General features: G+C 32.8%; 1 protein-coding gene across 1 annotated transcript; it reads right to left on the reverse strand.

Moving 5' to 3' along the window:
* Positions 1 to 2,880: 2,880 nt before the first annotated feature.
* Positions 2,881 to 5,996, reverse strand: LOC146956474 (uncharacterized). Its single transcript, XM_085729055.1, has 4 exons — positions 5,646 to 5,996; positions 4,324 to 5,550; positions 3,895 to 4,093; positions 2,881 to 3,573 (listed from the first exon to the last, which is right to left on the reverse strand). Exons 1-4 carry the CDS (start codon positions 5,820 to 5,822, stop codon positions 3,005 to 3,007), a joined length of 2,172 nt encoding a protein of 723 aa, XP_085585181.1. The 5' UTR covers positions 5,823 to 5,996; the 3' UTR covers positions 2,881 to 3,004.
* Between the last annotated feature and the right edge of the window lie 20,581 nt (positions 5,997 to 26,577).

Here is a 26,577-nt window from a genome sequence, read left to right on the forward strand (position 1 = left end):
CGGGTAATCATCACTTACTTGATAATGTGGGAGAAATTGGCTTTGAATGGTGCAAGAATGATGAAAATCGGATATGGGGGGAAAATTTTCGAAGTAGAGAAGTTGGAGAAATGAGGGAAATGTGTTTCTGTGTTGCTGATAAATGACTTAACTAACGTTGTGCAAGTTAACTTGCGCAACGCATGTTAAGTCACGCATAAATCACAACTTGCGCATGTTAAGATGCGCAGCGTGACTTAACTTGCGCAGGGGTAAAAATGGAATGGCTGCAGGGTGCGAGTGATTTGTGCTGGGTGGAGAGCAAAATTCAAGAAATTCTATAAAATTCCAGCAAAAAAGGGCATGGTCCAGCTAGGCCCACATATGGAGAAAAGGGCTCTAGAATCCGGTACTCCAGTACTGGCTGCTGCATAGGTAGCTCCCAAATTTATCACAGCCCCACCATGACTGAAATATTGCTGCATCGTATAACACTTTAGACATTTCATGGTCAAGGACTTGTTATATTGCACATGATAGATTTCAGAAACGTATGCATTCAGAATTGTACCATACGGTCCATACCTATTATCCTAAAATTGAGGAAATAAAAAAAATTAAGAAACTGTGGATTACTTTTCTGCATCACGTCCTTAATTGTTCTGATCATATACTACTTTTGAGAACCAACAAATGGGATTGGATGAAATGTTACAATCAAGTTGTTAATGTAACTATTTTGTATAACTAATTAAGTAACCAATTAAACTACAATGGCCCAGTAATAGTACACTTTCTAGTCCCTCCATTCAACTGTATTTTTCGTCATATTCTCTTAAATGACCGCACAATTATGGACATTTTACCCTGTACCCTACAATTATACTTTCACCCACACAATTTATTGAAAAATCCAATTTTACCCCTTATACAATTTAACATTTTACACCTTTGCTTTTCACCCTTAATGTCAAAATCTCCAGATTCCGAGTTCACCCCACATAGCATTTTAATACATGTTTTTTTTATTGGAAAACTTTAATATACATTTCTGGTTAGCTATTTAAGTTCGGAAAACTCATACTGACGTTTCCGATTTTTTTTTATCTAAAGCAAAAAACCTACCTAATCACTCCCATCTAATCTTGCCCCATATAACCCAAATCTTAGAAAAAGGTTTCATGTGCCACCATCAATTCTCTTGATTTTTTGTATTTGTTTCAAAAGAATCAAAGATTTGGGGTGTTATGATTGTAAATCTAGATTATGAGTAATCCAACGAAAGCCATGGCATGAATCAAAGAATTGGGGTGGTTTTATGTTATTTTCCAGATTTTGGGTTGGGCATGCTCGTTCTTTCTTGCAATTCTCAATTCACTTATCTCCTCTTTTAATTTATTGTATTTATTTTAGTTAAATTTACTTTTAATCCAACAACGTGTATGCTTCTCGGTTGCAAGAATTGAAGCCTGTTAAAGAAATATCAAATCAAATGTTTTGAGTAAAGAAGGGTTCTTACTGTTTGCTGTGCTAAAAGGTGGGGGTGAACATTGTTGTGCGTTTTCCAGAAAAAGGGTGGGGTGTGGTTGGGTTTTATTTTATATAAAGGGTAAATTTGGTACTTTTAGTTAATTGTTGGGGTGAAGGTATAAATGTAAGGGTGTAGGGTATAACTTCCCACAATTATTAATCATGTCTTAAGTGTGGGAATGGAATGAAAATTTGTTTATCGTAAGCATAACAAAAGTAGTAATAATACTACATCACCCAAAAGTAATATACTAATTAATTTTGGATGTTACATTTTCAATCATGATGACACTGATATGATCATATGAATATCTATCTAACCATGTGCAATTGCATTCATGATAATTCAAAGGCTGTTAGTGACATGACATTTATTGAAAGCACAAGGGTATTTGAATATGTGGCAGACTGATAAGGTAAGGAATAGTATAAAGAAAGACATCAAGAGTAGGTACTATTGATAGTTGAGACATGAGGACCCAAAATGTTGATACTTCCTTATCTAACTTTGTTCATTTGCTTATTTTGATTATTTTCCATTAAAAAATTATAGACATTCAACCATTTTCATGACAGTCCTTAAACTGGACAAGACCAACTTATTAGGTGTGGTCTATAGGTAACAAAGTTTGATATCCATGAAGGGTAGGCAACAAGAAAATTTCAATTATCGTTATCGTTTGTCAGAAAAACACATAACAAAGGATGTACTGAACGTTACTGATACTACTATGTTCATAGTGGGTACCTCAAAGCCCAAAAGTGCTGCACGCTACTGAGTCAGATACAATGCTGCATTGCATTATTGTAACACTGTAGGACCTCATGCTTGCCAAAATTCAAGGGGTAAAAAACCTTAATTATTAGTGTATTGCTTAAGCTTTTATGTTTCTTGTTCATGGTAGTTTGATGATTAGCCAATTAGTTAGCCAATTAGTTGGCAACAAAATGATTTATTAGTTAACAAGGTTCATTATAATTGACATCCTCATATTACGCATTGCATTGCAGCATTTGCATTCTAAGTCCCAACCACCAAATTTAACAATGATCATCCAACACTTCCTTTTATATTGACATAAAGTTATGGTCAGATTTTAAATTCCTAATTTTGTCATGGTCATTAACAAAAGTAAAAGCAAAATCACTACAAAGCACTTGGCTCAGTTGGTAAGGAACGGACCACTTCCTTGCAGAAGGTTGTGTGTTCGATTCCCTCTGCCGATGTGAGGGCAGTGTTGGTGGGTGATCTGTAAGTACCTCTATAAGTGCCCTTTGGGCCCGGAGGCGTGCCCTGACCCTGGTGGTGACCGGAGCCGAACCCACCTAAACTTTTTTGTAACCAAAAAAAAAATCACTACAAAGCAATCAAAAAAAGAAAAATGATGCAATCAAGCGCGCTAAAATTTGAACAAAGCATGCAACTATTTCTACTTTACTTCACCACCAATTTTTCTCTCCCTCTTTTTCTTTGATGCTGTTATTGAAATTCAATTCAAAACACAAGCTTTCTTCGGAGCGCCTCTAGTTTGTTACATTGAGGTGCAAATGAAGCAAGATCTTGTATAGTTTCGCCAATTAAATCCTTGAATACGAGTCGTTCGATGTCCAAAACGACATCTCCCATCTCCACCGTCCATTCACCCCAACCACTCATCTCCTCTGCCATATCCTTCTTCAACACACCACATATCACTCCAAACAAATCCTCTGATTCAGATTCCTCCCTCTCTCTTATCCTCCGAAACTCTGACCAAATCTGATGTGTCTCCTCTCCCTTAGACACCGCCTTCCACGGTGGTAACCTTTGATTCCGGTTAAGAATTTCCTGCAACGTGTCGAAAATTAACCGCCTCTGCAGCGTCGAAGCTTTTGAAGTATCCTTCCCCTTACGAAATTGTTGCTTCTCAAGTAGAAGGAAAATGTCACAATCTTCAGGCAAGTAACTAGAAACTCGTAGAATCTCCGACACATAAACAAAATCACAATCCTCCAATTTTGCCTCCTCCTCGGATTTTCCTTCTCCTGCACTCCACATATCATCTTCTGATTCCGTAGATTGATCTGCAATGTTACAATTTCAACCATAATCAGCAACTAAAACACACAAATATATTAATTTATTTATAAAAAGTACACTACTACACAATGGATTCAACTAAGTGACAGATTCGTTGGGAATTCAGCCCCACGTGATTGTACAACTAAAGAAGCAGACTCTGCTGTTTTGAGGAAACAGTATAAAACCAAACAAGTCATGCCAAGTCATTAACCCTGATGTCAAAATGATTGGTCCACATAGGTTTTGGATTTTCCAAGAGAAATAGGACAAGAAAAAAAGAGGCTACACATTTCGCAATAGAAAATTGACTCATCGAGTCTTACCTTTGTAATTGTAATCAATGCATCGTTTGGTAATTGGTGAAGGTGAGCACCACTCGTCCTTGTAAAAAGACGAGTCAAGAACCGATACCGGACTAGGTTGTAACTCGTTTGCCGCTGTTATCTCCGCTATGCTGTTCAGCAACTTATCACATCTATCAAGCAGATTCCTCCCTTCTTTGTACTCCTCCAATTTATACTTCTACATCACAAAAAATAATACAAATTCAGTAAAAAAAAAATTATTCGGAAATTAATTAAGAAAATAAATTATGTGCAAATTTTGAGTAGACATGTTTTGCGAAAACTATACTTACTAGTTTTTGCAAAACCACGATGACTCGCTATGATTCTATGACTCGCTATGATTCTGACAAACTCATTGTGAACTATGACTACTTAGACAAAAACAGTAACTACTATTGTATATACCTCTGTGTCGGTAAGTGAATTGGAGGTGGTGAAGCTATTCTCTGAAACTGTGGACCATTCATCCTCTGCTACACCCAACATTTTCACCTTAGGATCAATCACTTTTCTCATCCTGGGAGATCCTCCTGTCGCTATCTGAGCAGTTGCATTTCTTCTTGAACTTATCTTTGGCGAATTAACCGGAGACACTCTTCTAGAATCAACACCCTCATTACTAACCCTCCTCCGCGTCTCGACGTTCGGGACATTCCTCCGGGTCGGACTTGAGTTTCTCGAATTAACTTGAGCTCGATCATCAAATCTTGGGCTCAAGTTCCGACGAGCACGGGGACTGGACCGAACAGAAGAATGCGGAGGAGGAGAATCATAACCGGTTCTATTAAACCGCTCGAACCGAGAAGGAGAAGAAGATCTCAGTGGTTTCATTAGGACAATGGGAGATTGGTCATGTTTTTGCGAATGAAGCAAACCTTTAAGCTGCAGAGCCTCTAAGATATGCTTGAGTGTGTCGAGATCTTGAGAAGGTTGGTTAATCCCACGCATCTTCAACCTTTTCTCAATCTCTCCATAGATCGAATCATTGTGCTTTGGTTCAGGAAAGAAATCAGCAGAATCATAGAAACTCTTCTTTTGCACCATCATTGTTCCCTTATTCTGCTTCCCTCTTCCTCCTTCCATACCTCTACCATTCCATAATCCATTATCAATGTTACCATAAGAATTAACATTATTATTAACATTAACAACATTAGAATTAGTATTAGAACGATGATGATTATGATTATTCATCTGTCCCGAGCCGACATTGCTCCGTTGAGTGTAACCGTTGGACTTCAATTTTGGCTCTGAAAGTCGATCTCTCGAGACTCTGGACTCCGACGCAGATCTCTGAAGCTTTGCGCCGGAATCCGATGGTAATGAGTCAAGACCCATTAATCTAACAATAACACTGCTAGTAGAACGACGCTGTTTATCACCGTCGTTCTCATTAGCAGTTGCATTTGTTCGGATCTCTCTAGGGTGAAGCCCTCCTTTGGCATCAACAACTGCTCTGCTATCTAAAGAAAGCCTAGGAGCCTCTCTTGAGAATTTCCATGAAGACCTTGTACCTTCCTTAAGTTCCAGAACAGGAAGGACTTGTTTTGTTTCACTTTTGATCTCTTTAACCGGTGACGGTGATGACAACGCCGGTTTGCCATCATCTTTCTCTGATTTCTCCGGTGACGGCTGTAAAACCAAAACAAACAATAAGATTAGTCGGTCATTGGGTCGGATACCAGGTAAAAAAAAAGAGACGAGAGAAAAAGTGAAGAATGAATTACCGGAGGTAATCTTTTAGTGTTGTTGTAGATGCGTTTGCCAGAAAGAAAATGGTTACGGTCGAAGATTTGAAACAAACCAGCCATGCACCCCATCTGTTTGTGAATATGTTTTTCTAAGTTGTGATCAATGTCTATCATTTCTTCTTTGCTGTTGTTTAATTTTACTTTAGTGGTCATGGTGGTTTTTGTGTTGTGTTGTGTTATGTCACTCTCTTTTACTTGCTTTTGTGTTGTTTTGATGGTGAAACCTCCTCCATTACAACTACTATTCCTAAAACAAACTCAGTCTATAAGAAAAGAGTCTGATGAATGACATGGGATGTATCGTGTATGGGGGGTACCTTTATCCTTGCAGACACTCCCGCTTTTCGGGTCTTTAAAACGGGGTGGGCGCAATTCAACTGTTCAAAGACTAGTGTCTCGGGATATTTTTGCCCTTCGCTTTCATAATTAATTAATTCTAAAATAATCAAATTACGAGACTAGTCCTTCATCAGTTAGTCCGCTTCATGTATCCAATCACCATTTTTAGAACTAAAGTCAATTATAAGCGTAGAATTAGTTTTTTTCTTTAATGGCAAAACATAGAGTTAGCAATAGCTGGTCACTATTTCAATAGCATAAATTTGTAAAGGTTTAAAATATTTTAAGATATTCTAGAATCTATATTTTATTTTCTATATCAAACGCATTTTACAAATTCATTTTTCTAATTAATATTACTCATCTTCTCTAGTGTTGACAACGAGCTTTTATTTAAAGTCAAAATTGTAGACATCACCGTACTATAATTCTACGTTTATCTCTCACTTTTTTCATTGTATCAACTTACACGAATTGTTTTCAAAAAAATAAATAATATCTTACACGAATTATAAAAGAATACAAAAAAAAAACAAATAAAACAACGTATTTTTCTCAATTTCGTGTTAATACTAATTAGACTAATACAAAAAAAAACAAAAAAAAAACAAATAAAACCCTCACTTGACATTTCGGTTCGACAATTAATACTAATTAGACTCAATAATGCCTATAGCAAATTATGCCACAGCCACCATAACATTTTCAGCCATGTTGTTATTTAGGATTGTTTTAAATGCAATGAATTCGTTTCATTGTTAAATCGTGATACTCCTCGTTCGATTTTATTACTACTTATTACAATAAATCTCTTTCCTTTTGAGATCTCTGTTGCGTTCATCCTTCCAACTAATAAGGCCTTGTTCCAACCACTTATATAAAAGCAAAAATCACTCGTGTATCCGAGACAAATTAGCAACACTTTATGAATGTAACGGATATTTGCCTAAAAAAATCTTGGGTTAATATGTTTACCCTCTGTGTAAATTTTTTTTTAGATTTTAACTCTGTAATTTGATTTTTTATTTTTTTAGGGAAAGTAAATTATATCATTTCATTAAAAATTAAATAAGTAATATATGTTGGAATCTCATCAAAGATACGGAAGTCAGTACTAGATGTGGCTGCCTTAACTAATTCATGTGCAACCTCATTTGTTTGCCTCCTAATAAACTCGACATGAGAGTTTGTTAAATAGGAACTACATAATTGGATACTACTATCCGTAACGGAACCAAACTTGGTAACATCTCCTCGACCTTTGTTAAAATAATCAGCTACTCTTTTCAAATCAACATTTGTGAGCTGAAGTGCATGTATCCACCGAATTGCATAATATAGACCCAGGGCCTCCTCAATGTCAACAGAGCACAATGGAGTGAACCACATGGTTTTTGAGCAGACATGGTTTCCTGCTTAATCTCGAACGCACATGCCCAATCCTACCTTATTGCTGTATTTGAAAAAGAGACATCAATATTACATTTAAATCTACCGCTCCTTGATTTATCTCCGTTAACCGAGTTGTGGTTATGATGGTGGGAATGACTCATACTGGAAGTTGTGTGATTCTGACTTGTAGGACTCGTACTGGAAGTTTTTTGATTCTGGCTTGTGGTTATGATGGTGGGAAGGACTCGTACTGGAATTTGAATATTCTTTGATTTTGGACATTCATGAATTTTGACCGTACAAAATCGATGATATGGTGGAGGGTCAACCAAAATTCACCCAAATTATTGGGGGGAAAAATACCTTAAATTTTGATGCCAAGAAGATACAAAATCAAATAATTTTCGAATTACATGGTTGGAATCAAACTTCTTTTTTTTTCATGGGATAAACATATATTAACCCAAAAATCTTTGAAGATGATCAATATATGATTCAAGTCAGACCCTTAAGCGTTCTTAGTTGATTGGTTTAATGTCCCAAGTCTTTAAAGAGAAAATTTGATAAAAATTGCCATAAAAATGTAAAGAATAAGCGAACATGTAATCATAAAAGAGAGGAAAAGTAAAGATAAAAGTAAAACGAAATTGTATTGTTAAAAACATGATTGAGTTACATATATTGTTCGAATAAAATAGTCAGTGAGATATTTTATCATATGTGAACAGATGTGTAAGCAAGTTTTACATAATGGAAATGGACTCCTTTGTATGAAGAATAATTATGATACCTAAAGAGGAAAGAAACTAACTCCTACCATGCATGAATGACATGTTTATTCTAACTAACTTAGAAAACTTCTTTTGCGAATTTCTTCTAGTTTATTGATTCTAGAATTTAATGTCGTCTCAAGCATAATTGTCCTTCTGAATTTTCTTTTGCATGTTTTTGGTTTGGTAGTTATATGGAGTTTGGATGACTTGAATCTTCAAATGTTGTTAGAATTGTCCTTCAACTGTTGTTTGACAAAATTACATGATTTTCCCTCGACCTCAAGAAACCTCTTGAGATGACATTGATGGGTGGAATTATTCGTATTTTTGGTCAGACGTGTTAAACATCGAAGATATGATAGAAGGCATTCCATGTTGGTATTTAACTTTCCAACGAGACTCATTATCGAAAAGTTGTACTCCTACAGACTTCACATTCATTCAGGCATGGAGTATTCCACCATAGCTCCTTTAAGGGCTCATCCTCGTAATCATTTTCCTCCTTGGGGATCTTTATGTTCTCAATGCTCTTTTTGGGATGGGAAGTATCGGGTTTTGATTATGTGTTGGCTTTATTTTGTTAAAATAAGTAGTTTTAGCAAGATGTTGTACCGAATGTCTTAGACATGTAAGTACGACATCTTAACTTAAGGTGAAGTGATTCGTTTCACATTCTTGGAAGATTAGTTTTTCGCATGAGATTATAAAATATTTGTTTGAAGATTTTATTCACGTAGCTTGTGCTCCAAAAGTTGTGGTTTCTAGAAGCTTGTACATGTCGGTTGCTATGTCGTATTTTTGAAGTAAATGTCCTAAACATATTTGGTAATAATATATTTTGCTCCTAGAAGATTGTGACTAAATATACGTTTTTGTCAGCTAGTTTGTTTGGCCCGATTGAAGAAAAAGCCCTTACATTCTCTGGCTATATAAGGAAGATCAAACCCTTATGAAGACGATCAAAGTCGTCATTTGAAGAAAGAGTTTATAGGTTTCACGTCTGTTAATTGTATACCTCTCTATGTACCGTCTTGATGCATAGAGCTAGTTTGCTTAGTTGAGTTGTAATTTGGCATTTATATACTACTTTAGTGCATCTTGCAAGAGTTGGTTTGTTTATTGGAGTTGTTCTCCTATTTGATTGTAAACGTGATTGAGTCAATCATTGGGTTTGTGATTGAGAGAAAGTGAGAGGGGATCTCATATCTAAGAACTGCATATATTGTCGGCCGTAAATCTCATTAGTTCCCCTTCGGTATCAAAACTTCAACAGTGTCCCTTAACTGGTTGTATTATTTAGTTGTGTGACTATGACAACAGTGAAATACGTCGTATTTTGTTTTGTATGCTCTAATATGGTCACGAACTTTCTTTGGGAACTCGATGCGTTCTTCTCTAAACTCTACATTTGCGTACTCTTGTAAGATGCATTCTCAAGGAGCAATGTGATAGGTGTACACGTGGTGATGCAGAGTGTATCATACGTTGTTCCTATCTCTGTCATAACTACCTTTGTGGCCCTTATAAGCTCCATGATTCACGTCAATGACCTTTTTTTTTTGCCTCCAACATCTCTTCATACTGGATATACTTTTTAACCATTTCCAGCAAGTTGTTGAAGTCATGTTGTGCTTTAAGGCTGATACTTTCTTTGAACTAAATACTTGGCCCTTGTACATTGTGAAACGACAACAATGTGCCCTCACTTTCGACGTGGACATCCGGATCACAAACATCGTCGGATGGTTGCAGTGGTAATGACTTATGGAGGGAATCTTTTGGTGAATGTGTTCCAGTATGGTGGCTCATCTTGTATCAGTTTCACTAAGTGACCAAGGATCTATGCAGACGAGATCACGACGGGGAACTGGCATCAAAACTAGGATCTACATGGCCTGTAGGGGGTGAAGGAGACCCCCATGCTCATGCATTTTAGGGTCAATCCATATCATGGTCTGTGTGTGCACTTGTGTCTTGAGGTGACCCGGTCCGTAAAGGAAATTATCGTCAATCTGAAATAATAGTAGTATGTTAAATATGTTATTAATGTCTTGTACTTTTTTGGTGAATAAAATATTCTAAGACTTTGTTTGCAGTTTGCACGGGAGGGGAGAACTTTGGGCTGTGAAAAATATAAGAATTTTATTAGAAATCTTTCACTTTTTTAAAAAATTAGTTTTTTTTAGAGAATTGTAAATTAATGCTTATGCCTAATATATTTTTAATTTAAAAAATATTGTAACAATATATATTAAAATTTAAAAAATGACATAAAACCCTCTAAAACGTCACCCATTGTAACTTTTGAATTCCCACGTATGAAGAAAATTTTGTATTATGAAGATAAATGTATACTGAAAGCTCTCTTCTCTCAAAGTCACCTATTTCTTTCATTTGTTTCTTTTTTTCTTCTTCAAAATATGTCCTCTTCTCGGGTTCGACTTGGGTGACATTGAGTTTTTGTGACATTTATGTGTTTGTCTATATCTCTCTCCTAACCAATCATTATATCTTATTAAAATAATTTATTTTAATCAATCACCTACTCTTGTATTTTTCATTCTCTCTCATAAAAAATATACTAAAATCAATAATGTGACAAAACTCAATGTCACCTAAGTATTTCTCATTCTCACCCTCCAAACTCTTGAAACAAAGTCTAAGTCGTTATTAAGATATATATTAAATAAATATTTAATACTCCTACATACTAAATTTTGTTGGTTAATTAATAAAATACTAAGGGACACAAATTCATCAATATTTGTATGATCTAAAAAATTCATATACTTTTTAAAAAAATTAATACTAGTACTCTTTTGAGTAGTTCGCTAAATATGATTAATAAAGATGTTTTAATAAATTATGTCGATTTAACCATTGAAAACAATTCAATTTATGATTTTCTTAAAAACTGTGTATAACCCTAAAACTATTACTCCCTCCGTTTCACAATATATATCGCTTTTGAAGAATAATTTTGTTTTTATTTTACTTGTCAAAAAAATACAACATTAATGATTGGTTTGTCAATATTATCCTTACATATTTATTGTAGAGAGAAATAATATAATGAAATAATAAATTGGTAAGGGTTTTGTCAAAAAAAAATTGGTAAGAGTATTATAAAAAAGCACAAATAATTTCATCAAAAAAACAAAATTCATTTAATTTCTTGGTATGTGTAATTCCCTAAAAAACGACAAGTATTGTAAAACGGATAAAATATTATGATGAGACGGGAAGTAAAAAATATGAACAGTGCATTTGATGTCTTTATTCTGTTGTCAAATTTGTGTTTATTAGAGTGGTAAAAAAATGGTGATACTATTCGAGATTATTGGTGGCATGAACAGTATTAACGTTAGCACTGAAAACAGGGCGCCCACTTTAAACAGTTGATTACTCACAATTAGGCAGTTGACGAGACGTTTTACAGTTGGACTCTGCATCATAGCCATTAGCCACCGTGGGTACTGCCTTCGTGTCAGGTACCCAACAACATTGATTTTTGTGCCTTTTCAACGAAGACTGATATTCTATTGATCCACTTTCATTTCTATTCCCTATACTGCCTTTTCCACCGTTGGATTCATTCAATCAAACGTCTTGTCTTATCCATCGAAACTACGTAGTACAGTATATCCTCCTCACTACCTCCGTCATCACTCATCAGAGAAATCAGATCATAATTCAGGTTTTGGCATTGGTAGTAGCCATTTGGATTTGACTCTAGAATACGTTTCATGTCAAAATTAATTAACGTGAGTTGGTTTATGTTTGATGCCCGTTAACAATACTAATGTGAGACTGACCAAAAAAAAAAATACTAATGTGAGAGTGTTTGAGGACAAAGACATGTTTTAATTAAAAAACATGTTTAACTTCTTTTTATTAAATTTGATATCCGATTCAAAGACCATTTAATCCGCATGATCAATTTTATCATCCAACCATTCCCCTTTATATGGATTAGTCCACAAAAATTGGTATTAGAAGAATTAAAACATGAGTACACTCCAAAGTCTTAAACCTATACAACTTTAAATTAAAATCACTTTTAGAGGAAAAGATAAATTGCAATTGATATTAATCATCTAAATATGTCAAAATCAATTTTTGGTATGTTTGGTTTGCGGTAAATTTTCTGAGTTAGCTCTAAATTAGGGAAAATTTTAATGTCTATGTAGAAGCTTCCTTTTATATACATTGTTGTTAAAAGTCTCACATCGGACAAAAGATGACCTAAATATGTATTTCTAAGTGGTGGCAATCGTCACCTCACAAACCGGTTTTGTAAGGATGAGTTAGACCCCAAATTTCAACATGGTACCAGAGCCTTCTCCACGATCCATTGGGCCACCCCCTATCAGGTTTCTGCTATCGGACAAACCAAATCTATGTCCACGAACCGAACCCAATTGTGTTGGTCGTAATATGAGTTTATATAAGTGGGGGCAATCCCCATCTCACAAGCCGGTTTTATAAAGATGAGTTAGACTCTAAATTTCAACAATTGTAAATTTGCTACAAAATTACGGTAGCTGGTGTGCTGATCTTAGTGTAAATCAAAATATACGCTATATACACTAATCAAGGTTAAAATGTGAAAACTAAATGCAAAACTCCCCATGGAAAATAAAAAACTTTACAAAAGTAATTGATATACAGTAGAAACTCTTTAATTTAATACTCGGTAAATTAATAAGTTCTCTAAAATAATAAATTTGTCCGGTCCCGACTTGGGCCAATGTAAAAAATTGAAAAACTTGATAAAATAATAAGATAATAATTTTTCGGGAGATCCCTTTATAATTTTCGGTCCCAAGAAAATCATAAATTAATAATTCATAGAAACTGAAAAAAAAAATATAGTAAGAATACATTGAACACATTTGTTCCTCTTGTTTACATTCACTGTACTTCAAAAGTCATTATTGATTTCCAATGCATATGAACACAACAGTTACTAATTTACGTTGAGTCTCAAGGTTCGCTGTAACGTAATTCTAAGAGGCATAGACTAATTTGCCTTTTGTTTGGTATGTACAGTGTAATTACTTAAAAACTCTTTAAATTAATAATTATTAATTTATCGATAAATTAATAACTCTCTAAATTAATAAATTTTTCCGGTCCTGCCATTATTAATTTATAGAGTTTTAACTGTATATATTCAATCTTCTTAAACAAACACGCCAATGTTAGTACAATATTTGGAGTATGTCACAGACAGAAAAAAGTTGACATAAAAGGATACATAGCAGATTAATTAAGGTCATCTCCAGCTAGGAATTTCATCAATTTGAACAGCTGCAAGCATTTCTGCAGGACTTTTGAATGAACACTTACATGTAAACAACTAATAATAATTTTCATTAAGTGATTATGATCTGAGACAAAGAAAAGAACCATTAAATGTAGTTAGGAAACGGGATAGGGACTGAGTTATTTCACTGTTGTCCTCTGCACAATTATGACCTGTTTCACAATTATAACAATTTATCTAGCTCCAACTTGATAGTGATAGTTCCAAGTCCACATGCCACTCCATAAATAAAAGTATTTATATTTTCTAAACAAATTTTTTTTATCTCAACTGAAATGGAGACACTTGCATTGGAGTAATGTACGTATATAGTTATATTTTGAAGAAATGCCAACTTGTTATGCAAATTGAATGAAATCCTCAACTTGAGCACCTGGGATTTTGCTTGTCTTTGAGTTGGTTGATAACTGCAAAATTAGGATCGATTGGCACATTTATAACTCTAGATTTTGTACATGATTTTAGCAATTAAAGTTTACAAATGTTGGTACATATACAAGGATGTATATATTCAAAATCTTGACCTATGCATGCTACATTAATAATAACCAGTACTAGATCATCATATGAATACCCCTAGACTACTCTATTACTACATTGACTATACAAAAATAGATCTTTTCCTCACATCTCTTGGGATCGATGTATAGGGAAGGCGTGAAAGAGAAGGACAATACTATAAGTGTAATTGATAATGTAGTGGAGAAATGAAGAAAGATAAGGGGGGATGCGATTAAGGTGGGTATAGAAATTATATAGTAGTACTACATTTCCCTTATATAAGTCCCACTTGTAAAAAGTTACAAGTGGTGTTTGGTTGTACGTGACAAAAATTGATTTTATAGTTTTAATTTTGATTAATAGTGAGTTGAATATGAAATAATTTATGTTTGTATACATTTTTATGAAAGTGATTTGAGTAATAAATTTGAGGCCAAAATTTCCTTAATTAGAATCAGTTTATTAAGGCACTTTTGATTTGCTAAAAAATAGAGGACAAAATTGAACAATTTTTTTTAATGTTCTACTTGATTTAGAAACTGGTCATGAGACTGGACAAAACATATAGTAAGAATTGAACAAAAACAGAAATTCTTGGTCTTCACTAAACCACGAGATAACTATTTGTCCATAATACAAACTATCAAAAATATCAAAATACTACCATTTTTATTTTACAACATAAAAATATTATCTCTTGATATCTCTATCTAGTACAGTATGTCATGCTATTCTATCCTCTTGCACTCTTTTGTCTACTATTTATTGTTTTGTGAATCAAATTCACCCTTAGAGAACATCCAAACATACGATCATACACCGCATTAGTGAATTTTGTCTCACTTAAAAGCGAAACGAAACATACACTAATCAGGTGAATGTTTGAAGGGAAAAAAGTATCTAGTAATTTACATTGCGGCTTGAATTTATAATTTTTTCCTTTTTAAAATACTTATAATTTAGAACAAATATATAGAAACTAGTAATTCTCTTTTCAAATTTGGTCAAAAAAGTCTCTTTTTAAAACCACTGGAATTATTAATTATTTTTATAATTAATTTTTATCATTTGATGGTGTCTTTATTTAACTAAAACATCAATTAAAGGATAAATTTAGAAAATTTATACAATAGATAAATTTAATATATTGCTTAATTTTTAATTAATATGTGTAAAATTGTCGAATGATACAAATAGTAGTGTATATGATGAAAACTAATATTAAGACTTTTTCAAAAATGTTTATAAAAGAAAATTAAAAAAAGTATAGGTCATTGTTGTTGTCTTAAAAACTTGTTTGTACTAGTCCCCTTGGCACCATACCCGTATCAACAATTAGTGAAAGCAACATTATGCGCACATTTATTAATTCTTTTAAAGAGCAAGGTCCTTTATCTTTTGCTGCCAAAACGACCTTCTTTGATTATACAGTCTCTCTCTACATACATATACATACAAATATCATTTAATGATAACAGAAGTTACACTATAATATAACTGACTTATATCATCAGAAATGTGGTCAAGCCACCCTCCATGTGGTTAGCCCTATTAGCTCTTAATTTTCTGACTGGTAAATGTGACCATAATATAAGGGTCTGTTTGGTAAGGCCACCAAAAGAGCTTATAGCTTATAGCTTATAGCTTATAAGCTCATTTGACAAAAAAAGCTCTGTTTGGTAACTTTTTTTTACAATGAGCTTATAGCTTATTTCACGAATTTCAACGAGCTTATAAGCTATTTTTCAGAAGCTACTCCAAGTAGCGTTTGAGCTTATAGCTTATAGCTTTTTGTTTTTTCTTCCATTATTACCCTTGTTATTTTAATTAATATCCATATTTACCCTTTATACTCTATTGTAATTTAAAATAAATTGTGTATGTTATAAATGCAGTCATTTACTTTTTTGACATTTTGAATGCACTCATAATGATTCAAAATAAATATAATAATTCAATAATTATCCCTTTTTTTCGATAAACATGCATTATAAAAAAAAATGGACTCCATCGTTTTTTATACGTATAATCGTCCACCTCTAAAAAAATAATGTACAATCCTTTAAAAAAGCGTATAGTCGTAGAAAGTTTTTATTATTCAAGGACATCTTCTTTAAAGAAGTATAGATAGTACATATGTAGTTTTTTTTGGAAACAAATACCTATATAATTTTGGTATATAATAATACATATAGATTGTTAATCTTTAAAAAAAAAATACATACAGATCGTTAAAAAAATACATATAGATGATAATACATTTCATTTTTTTAAAATTAAATAATACATTCCATTATTATGTTTAGTTTTTGTAAGTATAAACACTTAAATAAAATAAAAAATAGAGCATAAAATTTTAGCAAATAAAAATTAATTTCATTATATATAAAAAATATATTAAATTAATAATTTTTTTTTTGAGAGGATATTAAATTAATAAATTTAAATTACTAAATTATTAATACTTATTATGAATTAAGAATGTCCTTTTATGTCATTTTACATTTATCAGTTAGTTGAACCGCTAATTTTACCAAACACTTCAATTAGCTTATCAGCTATAAGTCATCAGTCATCAGTTATAAGCTATCAGCTAGCTTATCAGCTATCAGTCATCAGCTATAAGCTATCAGCTAGCTTATCAGCTATCCGCTATTTTTTACCAAACAGAGCCTAAGTATATAAGATAAGCTCCACTCACCAATCTTTCTTTCACTCCTTCATTCTCACTGGTTGTATTTTTGGCTATGCATGTGAGTGTCAAATTATTTATTTATGCATTTATACACCAACACCAAACTGATTTTTATTCTTCCATTCTCTTTTATCTCATTTTTAATAGGCAAATGCTAACATATGTCTTTAAAAACATATGTTAAGGAACCTATTATAGAAATCTAATTTTAAAAGTTGTGCATTCACTTTTTAAAAATCAAAATATTATAATTTCTAATGCAAGTTAGCTATTTTTAAATTCCTTAACATATATCCTTGATGCTCAAGTTAGCAATACCCTTTTTAATAAACACATTCATAATAACAAATATTCTCATCCAATGACCATCCAATTAATTTGATTTAATATGAACGTGTGCAAATATTGGAAAAATCAAGTATCACGTTGATTAATGATAAAATCTGAGTAGAGTAGTAGAGTTTATAAAGAGGTCACTTCTCACCTTATAATTCGGTTTTATAAGGATGAGTTAGATCCAATATAAAAAAAACTAATATGGTATTCCCTCTTGTCTTAAATATATGTCGCAATTTGATAATGTGTATTATTTAGATAACCTACTTTGATCATATTTTTTTAACTAATATATAAATACAAATGTTAGTATATAAGAGAGACACCTCTCACTCTTAACACACCTCATCACACCTAGAAATGAACATTTGGAGCATGACCCAAGTGAGTCAATAGCGAAAATCTGATAGCAGATGACCCAATAAATCTTTCATAGACTAATATACCATTTTAGAATTTGTCGTTGAACGTAACACAACTTCTAATTATGAGGTGAGGGTTGTCCCTACCTATAAACACTTGTTGTTCTATGTATATCATTCAATGTAAGGCTCTTAACAACAAAAGCACAAACTTGATTATCAAACATTGTTTTAGCTAAACCTATATACACTAATGAATATCAACAAAGCTATCACGTACACCATCTGTTCACTATTATAAACAAAAATTTACATTTTAGATCATTCAGTTAATGATATAAATGGTTTAATTGAATGAACCTAAAATATAAATTTTTGCTTACAATAGTGCTTGAATAGTGTAAACGGTAAATTAATTAACAAGTGTAATATTTTTTTAGGAGAACAACTCTTATATTTAAACCTTTAAATTTCAAACACTCATTTAATATCCTTTTTTTTTGTCCTCGTGAGTTTAGCTCAGTTGGTATGGACAATGCATAATATATGCAAGGTCTGGGGTTCAAACCTCGGCCGCCACCATAAAAATATCTTATTTTTTCTCTATCTCTCAAAGATTTTAGGTAATTTAAAAAAGAGCTAATAATAAAAAAAAGGATCAGTTTGAAGTGAAGAGAGAAATATGAGCGGTCCCCATCATCCTCAATTTCCCATGGTCAAGATTATATGAATGTGGTAAGAGAACTCAGTTCCCAATATCCTAAAACTCTCGCCTTCTATCACCGACCCTTTTCACTAATGTACTCCCTCCGGTCCTAAATATAAGCAAATTTAACTTTTTAGGTTCATTCAATTAATGATGTATGTGGTCCATATTATGAACCACATACATCGTTAATTGAATGAACCTAAAAAGTCAAATTTGCTTATATTTAGGACCGGAGGGAGTACACATTGTTTAATTAATTTCTTAACATACATATGGCTTACCATGCATTTCACATTCCTCTAAAGGCCATGTTACTTTTGTTTACAGAATTAAATAAGTTACTGTACTCCATATAACTATTGGTTGCATTGATCAAATCCAATAATCTATGGACCACCACAGATACCTTCCCACCAATGTTTAAAAAACCTACGCGTAGATTGAACTGAAGAAACCTCAAATCTTTGTTCAATTGGTTCAATCAATTCAATAATAATTGATGGAAAATAAAAAATTTAAAATATTAGAAAAAAAAAAGGAAAGGAAAAAATGCAGAAAATAAAATTAATTGAAGCAATTTAATATGGTTCAATCCAATTCAATCATATAAAATACAATCAAAATCAAACCAAGAGCAAGTGAACGAGCCAATTCCAGATTGTATCGACCGATTAAATCCGATTTTTAAATACATTATTTCAACGAGTTATCTAGCAAGAGGGAGTTGGGTAGCTCACAAGGATTGACTTCAAGTTCAAAAAAGAAGAAAACTAACGTAAAAATTAACATACAAACATTTGTCATTAAAAATAACTTGTAATTAAAAACATTATTTCAACGAGTTATCAAGCAAGTGGGAGTTGGGTAGCTCACAAGGATTGACTTCAAGTTCAAAAAAGAAGAAAACTAACGTAAAAATTAACATACAAACATTTGTCATTAAAAATAACTTGTAATTTAGCAAAATTTTAAGTTTCGAACTTCGAATATATTAAAATATGTGCATATGTTTGATAGTTTTGGAGTAAAATTTATTCTAACATTGAAACAATATAATTAAACTTACATTGTAATACTATTTTGTTGTGTTATAAGTATGATTTTTCTTTTATCTAAACACAAGTAATGTTATAGGGGATTGAGTTTAATAGAAGAGGAAAACAAAGTTTGATTTTTTCTTTAGAAGAGGTATTCACATTTAATGTTCAACATGAATCGAATAAAACTAACTCATGTGGAGAAACCTATGAAAAACACACTAAAAATGATGTTTTGTTGCTTTTAAATTCCGTTGGATAAGACCCAAAAAAATCAATTGGATGCATGTTGACAAAACCTATGAGTAATATTTACATGCCAATATTACCAATTCAAAATTCACTTAAGAACACCCTTTACACTGAAATTCATTTTACACATTTAAATCCAAAATACACACATAAGATACCCCCAGATTAGTATGCCAATGTTGCCGTGGGTTTTAGTTATGGTAATGAGTTATTTCCAAATCCGAAGCAAGGTTTTCATCACCTAGATGTTAGGGAATGCCCAAAAAACTAGAAGGCATATTTCGTTAGTAAAAAGAAGAGTAAGATGCACATAAAAGGTAGTGTGTACTTGTACATTTTATAAGTGCAATAGTATCATATTCCAAAGGAAAGAGCTAGAAATATATATGGATCATCACACAAGACTTTATACGGTATAGACATGTCCCATCTTATATTGATATATTATTGGAGAAATTAGGTTTGATTGGGCAGAAATATGTATAAGAATACTGAATCAATGATGAAGGAGAGATGGGACTTTGATTCCTCTATCTAGGGTTCAGTAGTTGGACCACTTTGAACACTGCTATTCCCTTCACCCACTCACATGGAATCTCTGATTCTTTTATGTATGTATCAATGTATAATTGGTTCTCCGGATATGTTCCTTCTATTTTTTATTTATATGTTCGGATGGGTATCTTTGACGGTTGGTATTAAATTTTTTTCCTTTTGCTACCAAATTCATTAGCCATGCGTTACATATTCAAGATTCAAGGCAGTTTCTCATATCATTGTAAAGCAAACCTAAAACTCTACCTTTGACTGGGTCTGTGTGGTCTGTTACGGGGTAAAATTTGTACGTATAAATTTAATATCCATGCAAATATATAATCAATTTATTTTATATTCCATTCGATCTCAATTATAAGCAATGATGATGAATCTAAAAATTGGAAAGTTGCTTATAATTGAGGCCGAATGAATACTCATGATAAAATACACAACAATTTTTAAGTAATAATTAATTAAGGACAAAACTTAGATACAAATCTTTAGATATTTTTTATATGGTTTTTAACTAAAAATATATCTTTTTTGGATATAACAAACTTTGAGAAAATTAAGGATTTGAGGAAATCATGGTGAATTTAGTTAAGAACCCTACGAAAAATATCTAGGGAATTGTTCCTAAGTTTTTTTCCATAAATTAAATTCAATTTCTTGATCCGTATCTTCAATATTTGGAAACTTAAAAAGTTCTTCTGTTAAGCCCCGATCAATGAATCTACAAAACCCTTCAAATTGTATTTGATTCAATCCGGGTAGTGTAGACATTCCTTCATTCCCAACCCCAAACATTTTCAATTTCCCCATTTATTTTATAGAAAATATCCCGTGATTTGTTGTCATTCTTCATTGAATCACATGAATCGATTTAGCAATAACGGAATTTCTGGTCTTTTTACTTTACTGAATCACATGCAGTTTACCTACTACAGTACCAGCGTGAATATGATCTCCACCTGACATACGTAACGCTTTAGCTAATACACGAAAGTGCTGGTTCTCCCCGAAATGCGTTGAGGCGCAGCAGTTGACTGGACATCTAGGGGTAAAGCACTGTTTCGGCGCGGGCCGCGAGAGCGGTACCAAATGGAGGCAAACTCTGAATACTAGATATGACTCCAAGGGGTCAAGGTCAGGCAATTGACATGATAAGGAACTATAGAATACCTAAAAAATTCCAAAATTCAAGACAACTCTTAGTTTTTTAGGGGCTTCCAAGAATGATTCTCGAATCCTATTGAATCTAAGGTATAACTAATTGGTTTACGGCTCGTACATTAGAACCCAGAGTTATGGACCCACATCCATTAGTATCAAATATTTTCTTTTCCAAGTGAAAACCCCGCGTACGAGCAAGACTGAAAAAGTGCTTTCTTTGTTGTGGAATAAGAAGCCTTCGTATTTTAATACACATATTTAATTTATTCAGAGCTATTAGAGCAGGATCCACTTTTTGGGGAATATGAGTCGAAGCAATAACAAGAATATTTCTAGTAGAAGATTTTTCAGAATCTCTGGAAAGAGAGTTCACTAATAGACCCAGGGATAAGTCATTCGACTCATTCCCATCCAGATCATGAATGTTCGGAATCCAAATTATGCAAGGAGACATTGCTTTTGCTAATTATAGCAGCTCTAATGTCAAAGCTGAAAAATATCATTGCCTCTAGCACTAGCATCTGATCAAAGCATTGATGCATAGACTCGTCCTTAGGCTATTCCTTATTTTCGAATGCGGCAAGGTGTATACCCTTTACCTTCTTTCTCCTTCTCGATTCGATTAATTAAGGATTAATAATCGTTTAAGAGAATATGAGTTTGAACCTTGATTGGAATTATCATTAATTAGATTTTATTAACCTCTCGACCAACTTCAAAATTATTTGAGTTCTTACCTTTGAGAATCAGATGACTAAGACAAAACACACACACAACAATTTTAACATGTGCCCATAAATCATCGCAAATGCACATTATATCGGGAGGAGTCAGGTGGATCATTCACGTTAGGTTTTGAGCAATCACATAAGTGAATTTGACACCACATCTTAGCTTAAAATGTTAAAACATTAGGTATACGGATCCTCTCAATTATATAGTGTTTAACATTCATTTTTCCATCTAATGTAAGACTCTTACTCACACTTGGAATATCAACAAGTTAATACCCATAAATTTATGAGTTATATCTTAGTTATTAGATTAGTTGATGGGGGCGGATCTAGACATTTACACACACTAAGAAAACTAACAAACTTTGTCAATTTTGATAGTTTTTTTTTTCCTATATTGATCACACATACATATAAGTTTTTGTTCGGAGTGAATCATCAACCAACGAGATTGAGTTTAGCGAAATGTGTTAAGACTTTCACAAAGTGACAAATCAATATTTGAATCATAATTAGGAAAGATAATCACATTTGTGTCTCACGCCTCAAATAGGATTTACCCCTATGAAGGAGATCTATGATCAATAAGAAAAATGTTAGGGATGCAAATTAAAATCATTGATCTCTATGTAGGGGTGTCAATTTGCATCTAAGGTCGAAAGTCCTCACAAGTTAGTTTGTGGATGTAGATCATACACTCACTCAGCGAGTGTCGTAGTTCTAGGACGGGGATCATACTCTCTATGGGAGCCTCGTACTTGAGCAATTTACAGAAATACCCTTTATATATTGTATATATACAAGTATTTTCTTTTTTTGAACAATAAAAAATGGGACATATATATTAACAAAGCTAGGAATCTCCAAAGTACAAGGTGTACCATGGAGACCCCAAATAATTACAGAGATGCAATGTTATACAAGTATTTTCTATTTTATTTTTGTTTATCGTTTATTCAATATAAGTGATGTTTATTGTTTTTTAGTATATGTGATGTTTATTAGAAAACTCTCAAAAATGTCTTCATATTGCATTTATTTTATGGTTAGAGTTAATTTAAATATTTTTGTTAATTTGATTGAAAATATAATAACAAAAAAACTATTATTACTTTTTTGTGCAGATGAAATCAATACAAAGAGTGCATGAACATGCATTACAGGAGTACTTTCCAACTCTATATCGCTCCATTGACATCCCTATTTCTATGTCTTGAGAAAGATATATAAAAAATAGATAACATTATTTAATAACGAACACAGTTTGAAACTAAGGGAATATTTGAATCATTTGTTATATTTTTTTTAGATTGAATTTGTAATATTAAATCACATAAAAAATATTATTAATTTATTTATTTTCAAAGTTTTGAATGTCTTTTCAAATGGAATCAAGAATATTATTTCCAAAGTCAGAGAAGAGATCAGCAACATAATGAACATTATTAAGGTGAAAGATCATGCATCTTACCATGTTCTTGTTGATAATGTAAAAGAGGATAATAAAGTTTTTGAAGTTCCTCATGTGAAGAGGTACATGGCAACCCTTGTCACCTAGTGGGGAAGGTTAAATTATCCTTTAATTTCCCCGTGGAATTTGATCTATAATTAGATAATTTAATTACCCCCCACTTATTTTTCTGACATTGTAAGATATATAGGGTATATAAGCACGACCTAATCTAAAACAAGGGTCAAATATTTTATATCCCAAAAAGTGAGCAGTCTCCAAACATTCACATGCCTACGTCCTTGTGTTTATTTCTTATCTAAAAATGGGAGGGAAATTAAAGATTCAAAAGTACAAAAGAATATGATAATATAAGAAAAAGAAGAAAAGATGAATCTATGCACATGATATGTGGGGGAACAATTAGTGTGTTCTTCTGCTGGATTCTGTTCTCTAATTTAATCTCTATTCCATGACAGTATATATGATCGCGTATCGATTTATATTCAGCAAGTTTTCTTTCATCCGAAGATTGGAAAAATTGATGTTCTTACATAAATTGTCTGTTACATTACAAAAAGACCGACCCCAATAATCTTTATGATGAAGTATGATTCCCTCAAAAAAAAAAAAAAACAAAAAATCTTATGATTATGACTAGGTGACTACATTCAATAAGAATGGTGAAATATCCAATTACACAATTTTTATTTTTCTTAGGGGAATTACACAATTTCTATTGATTATTAGATAAACATGGTTTAATCGTCAACAAAACAAAAATATTGTATAAGTAATTATTATGAGGAAATTTACATATTACAAAATAATGCAATCAAGTGAGCACTGGTATGAATATTATATGGGCGCATATCATGTGTAAATAGCGCTCATCTCAACTATACTGAGATAGTTCTTTTATGGCAAATAAAAATCATGTAATTATAGTATAACATTATCATAATTTTATTGTACCAAAAAAAACATTATAATAATTTTCAATAAAATGGCTATAATTTTGTCAAAAAAATAAAATAGCTATAACTTGTAGCATTAATATAATTCACCAAAAAAATTTGTAGGATGAATATAGGTGTTAAAGGGTCCAACATCGGATAAAAGATGGTTTGATCATGTATATGTGTTTATAAGTGGGGACAATCTTCACCTCAGAAGTCGGTTTTGTGGAGTTGAGTCAGGTCTAACTATGATTTCTAAGATGATATCAGAGTCTTCTCCATTAAGATCCATTTGGCCCCATGCTATCAGGTCTTTGCTATCGGGCCACCAACTATTTATGTCCACAAACTAAGCCCAATAGTGCTGGTTGTGAGGGGATGTGTTAAAAAATCTCACATCGGACAAGATATGACATGATCATGTGTTTATACCCTCACCTCACAAACTGATTTTGTGGAGTTGAGTTAAGTCTAACTAGATTTTTAACAATAGGTCTAGTTGAGTGGGACATTGATTCAACCAATACATGAAAGAAATAAAATGCAACACAAACAGAGGACAGTCTCCTGCTACGAATGAGGTAATATATTTTTTTAAATAGGGTTTAGGTATTAATCAAGCTAGAAATGGAATGGAATTTGGTTTAATAATGTTAACTACTATATAATGTAATATAAACATATCTCTAATCTAAACATACCTCGGCCTGTGTTTACTATAGTAGTTTTCCTTAAACGAAAGGCAACTACTAGAAAATAACATGAACATTATATTACTAACTGAGGCTTAGTTATAGTTTTGCACATTGTTCTAAGCAGTTGGTGAATTAAAATAATGGATACTATGTCTATATGCATACATATAAAATTAAAAACTCTGAACATGGATTAGTTTATACTCCCTCCGTCCCGGAATAACTGACCAATTTTCTAAAAAAAAGTGTCCCAAAATAACTGACTCATTTTAATTTTCAATACAACTTTCATCATTCCCAATACAATATAACACTAAATAATACTACTTTTATCATTTCCAATACAATATATTCCACTTTCCCCTTCATTTATACACTTTTCTTAATCTGTGTGAAAAACCAAAGTAGGTCAATTATACCGGGACGGAGGGAGTAAAGCTGAAGAGGAGGACAAAGTGAAAGGGACATGGGAAAGGAAAAGAAAATGATGTTTAACGGTTCTTTTTGTACCAAAATCTCAATTTTATTTTGCTTGGGACTCGTATCAATTGGTGTGGCCAAATACAGTGCCCTTTATCATCGATATTAGTCCTTCTCACATGCTAACACTCGCTATCTTTTCCAACTTGTTATTGGGCCACTTCATTGGAGGATTCAAAATATGGAATCATGCTTCATGCTCACTCCATAGTCCATACTCCATACCCACCCATACAAAGATTATAATCAATAATAATCATGAATTGAAGCTTCCCATACATATTTTATTATAGTAATAAAATTTGTGAGCTCAGAATGCTAACTTTATGCTTTTAATATACTCCCTCCGGTCACATTTATAAGTAAAAAACACTTTTTTTAGGTACATTGAATAGTTAACGTATCTAGCCACATTTATATGTTAGATACATCAATTATTCAATGTACCTAAAAAAATGTTTTTTGCTTATAAATGTGACCGGAGGGAGTAGTAGTTATAGAATCTGGATCCTCATTCATATGAACCTAACAGTTTCTTAAGCTGCAACATTAAACTGCAGTTGTGGAGAATTTAATTTTGTAGGAATGATACTTTTCATGTTATTAAAGAGTTTAGCTGCGAAACTCACACGCTTAAAGTGCAAAGAAGTAGGGCATTGCAGATTTGAATATGCGCCTTAGCGTATTGTTGATATGTCAAGTGTGAATAAGACTCTCACTTTATATAAAAAAATGGCGTTGAACAAAGTATAATTGAAGGGACTCGTATAGTTAATTTTGTAAGGTTCCGGATAAAGATTTGGTGTTCAATTATACTTGTGTGATCGCTTAAAGTAGAGTGTGATAATCTCCTATGCTTGCCTCATAACGCAACATATATCAAATATTCTTACATCCTACTATCATTTAAGCTACACTCACATGCAGATACTTTTAGGTAGGGATGAGAATAGGTTAGGTCGAGCTAGGCTTTGTAAGGCCTGAGCCTGGCCTGCCAATATTTTTGAAGGTCTGAGCCTGGCCTGCGGTCTGTCATAGACTTACTTTTTAGCCTGAGCCTAGCCTTCTGAAGCCTGATACGACCTGCTAGCCTGTTTAAAAGCCTATTTCATATGAACATATTTAAATCAGCAATGTGATCTAAGTGTAAATAGA

This window comes from Medicago sativa, chromosome 1 (genome assembly GCF_051527215.1).
Source record: "Medicago sativa cultivar Bolivia chromosome 1, Bolivia_mono, whole genome shotgun sequence".
Lineage (NCBI taxonomy): Eukaryota > Viridiplantae > Streptophyta > Magnoliopsida > Fabales > Fabaceae > Medicago > Medicago sativa.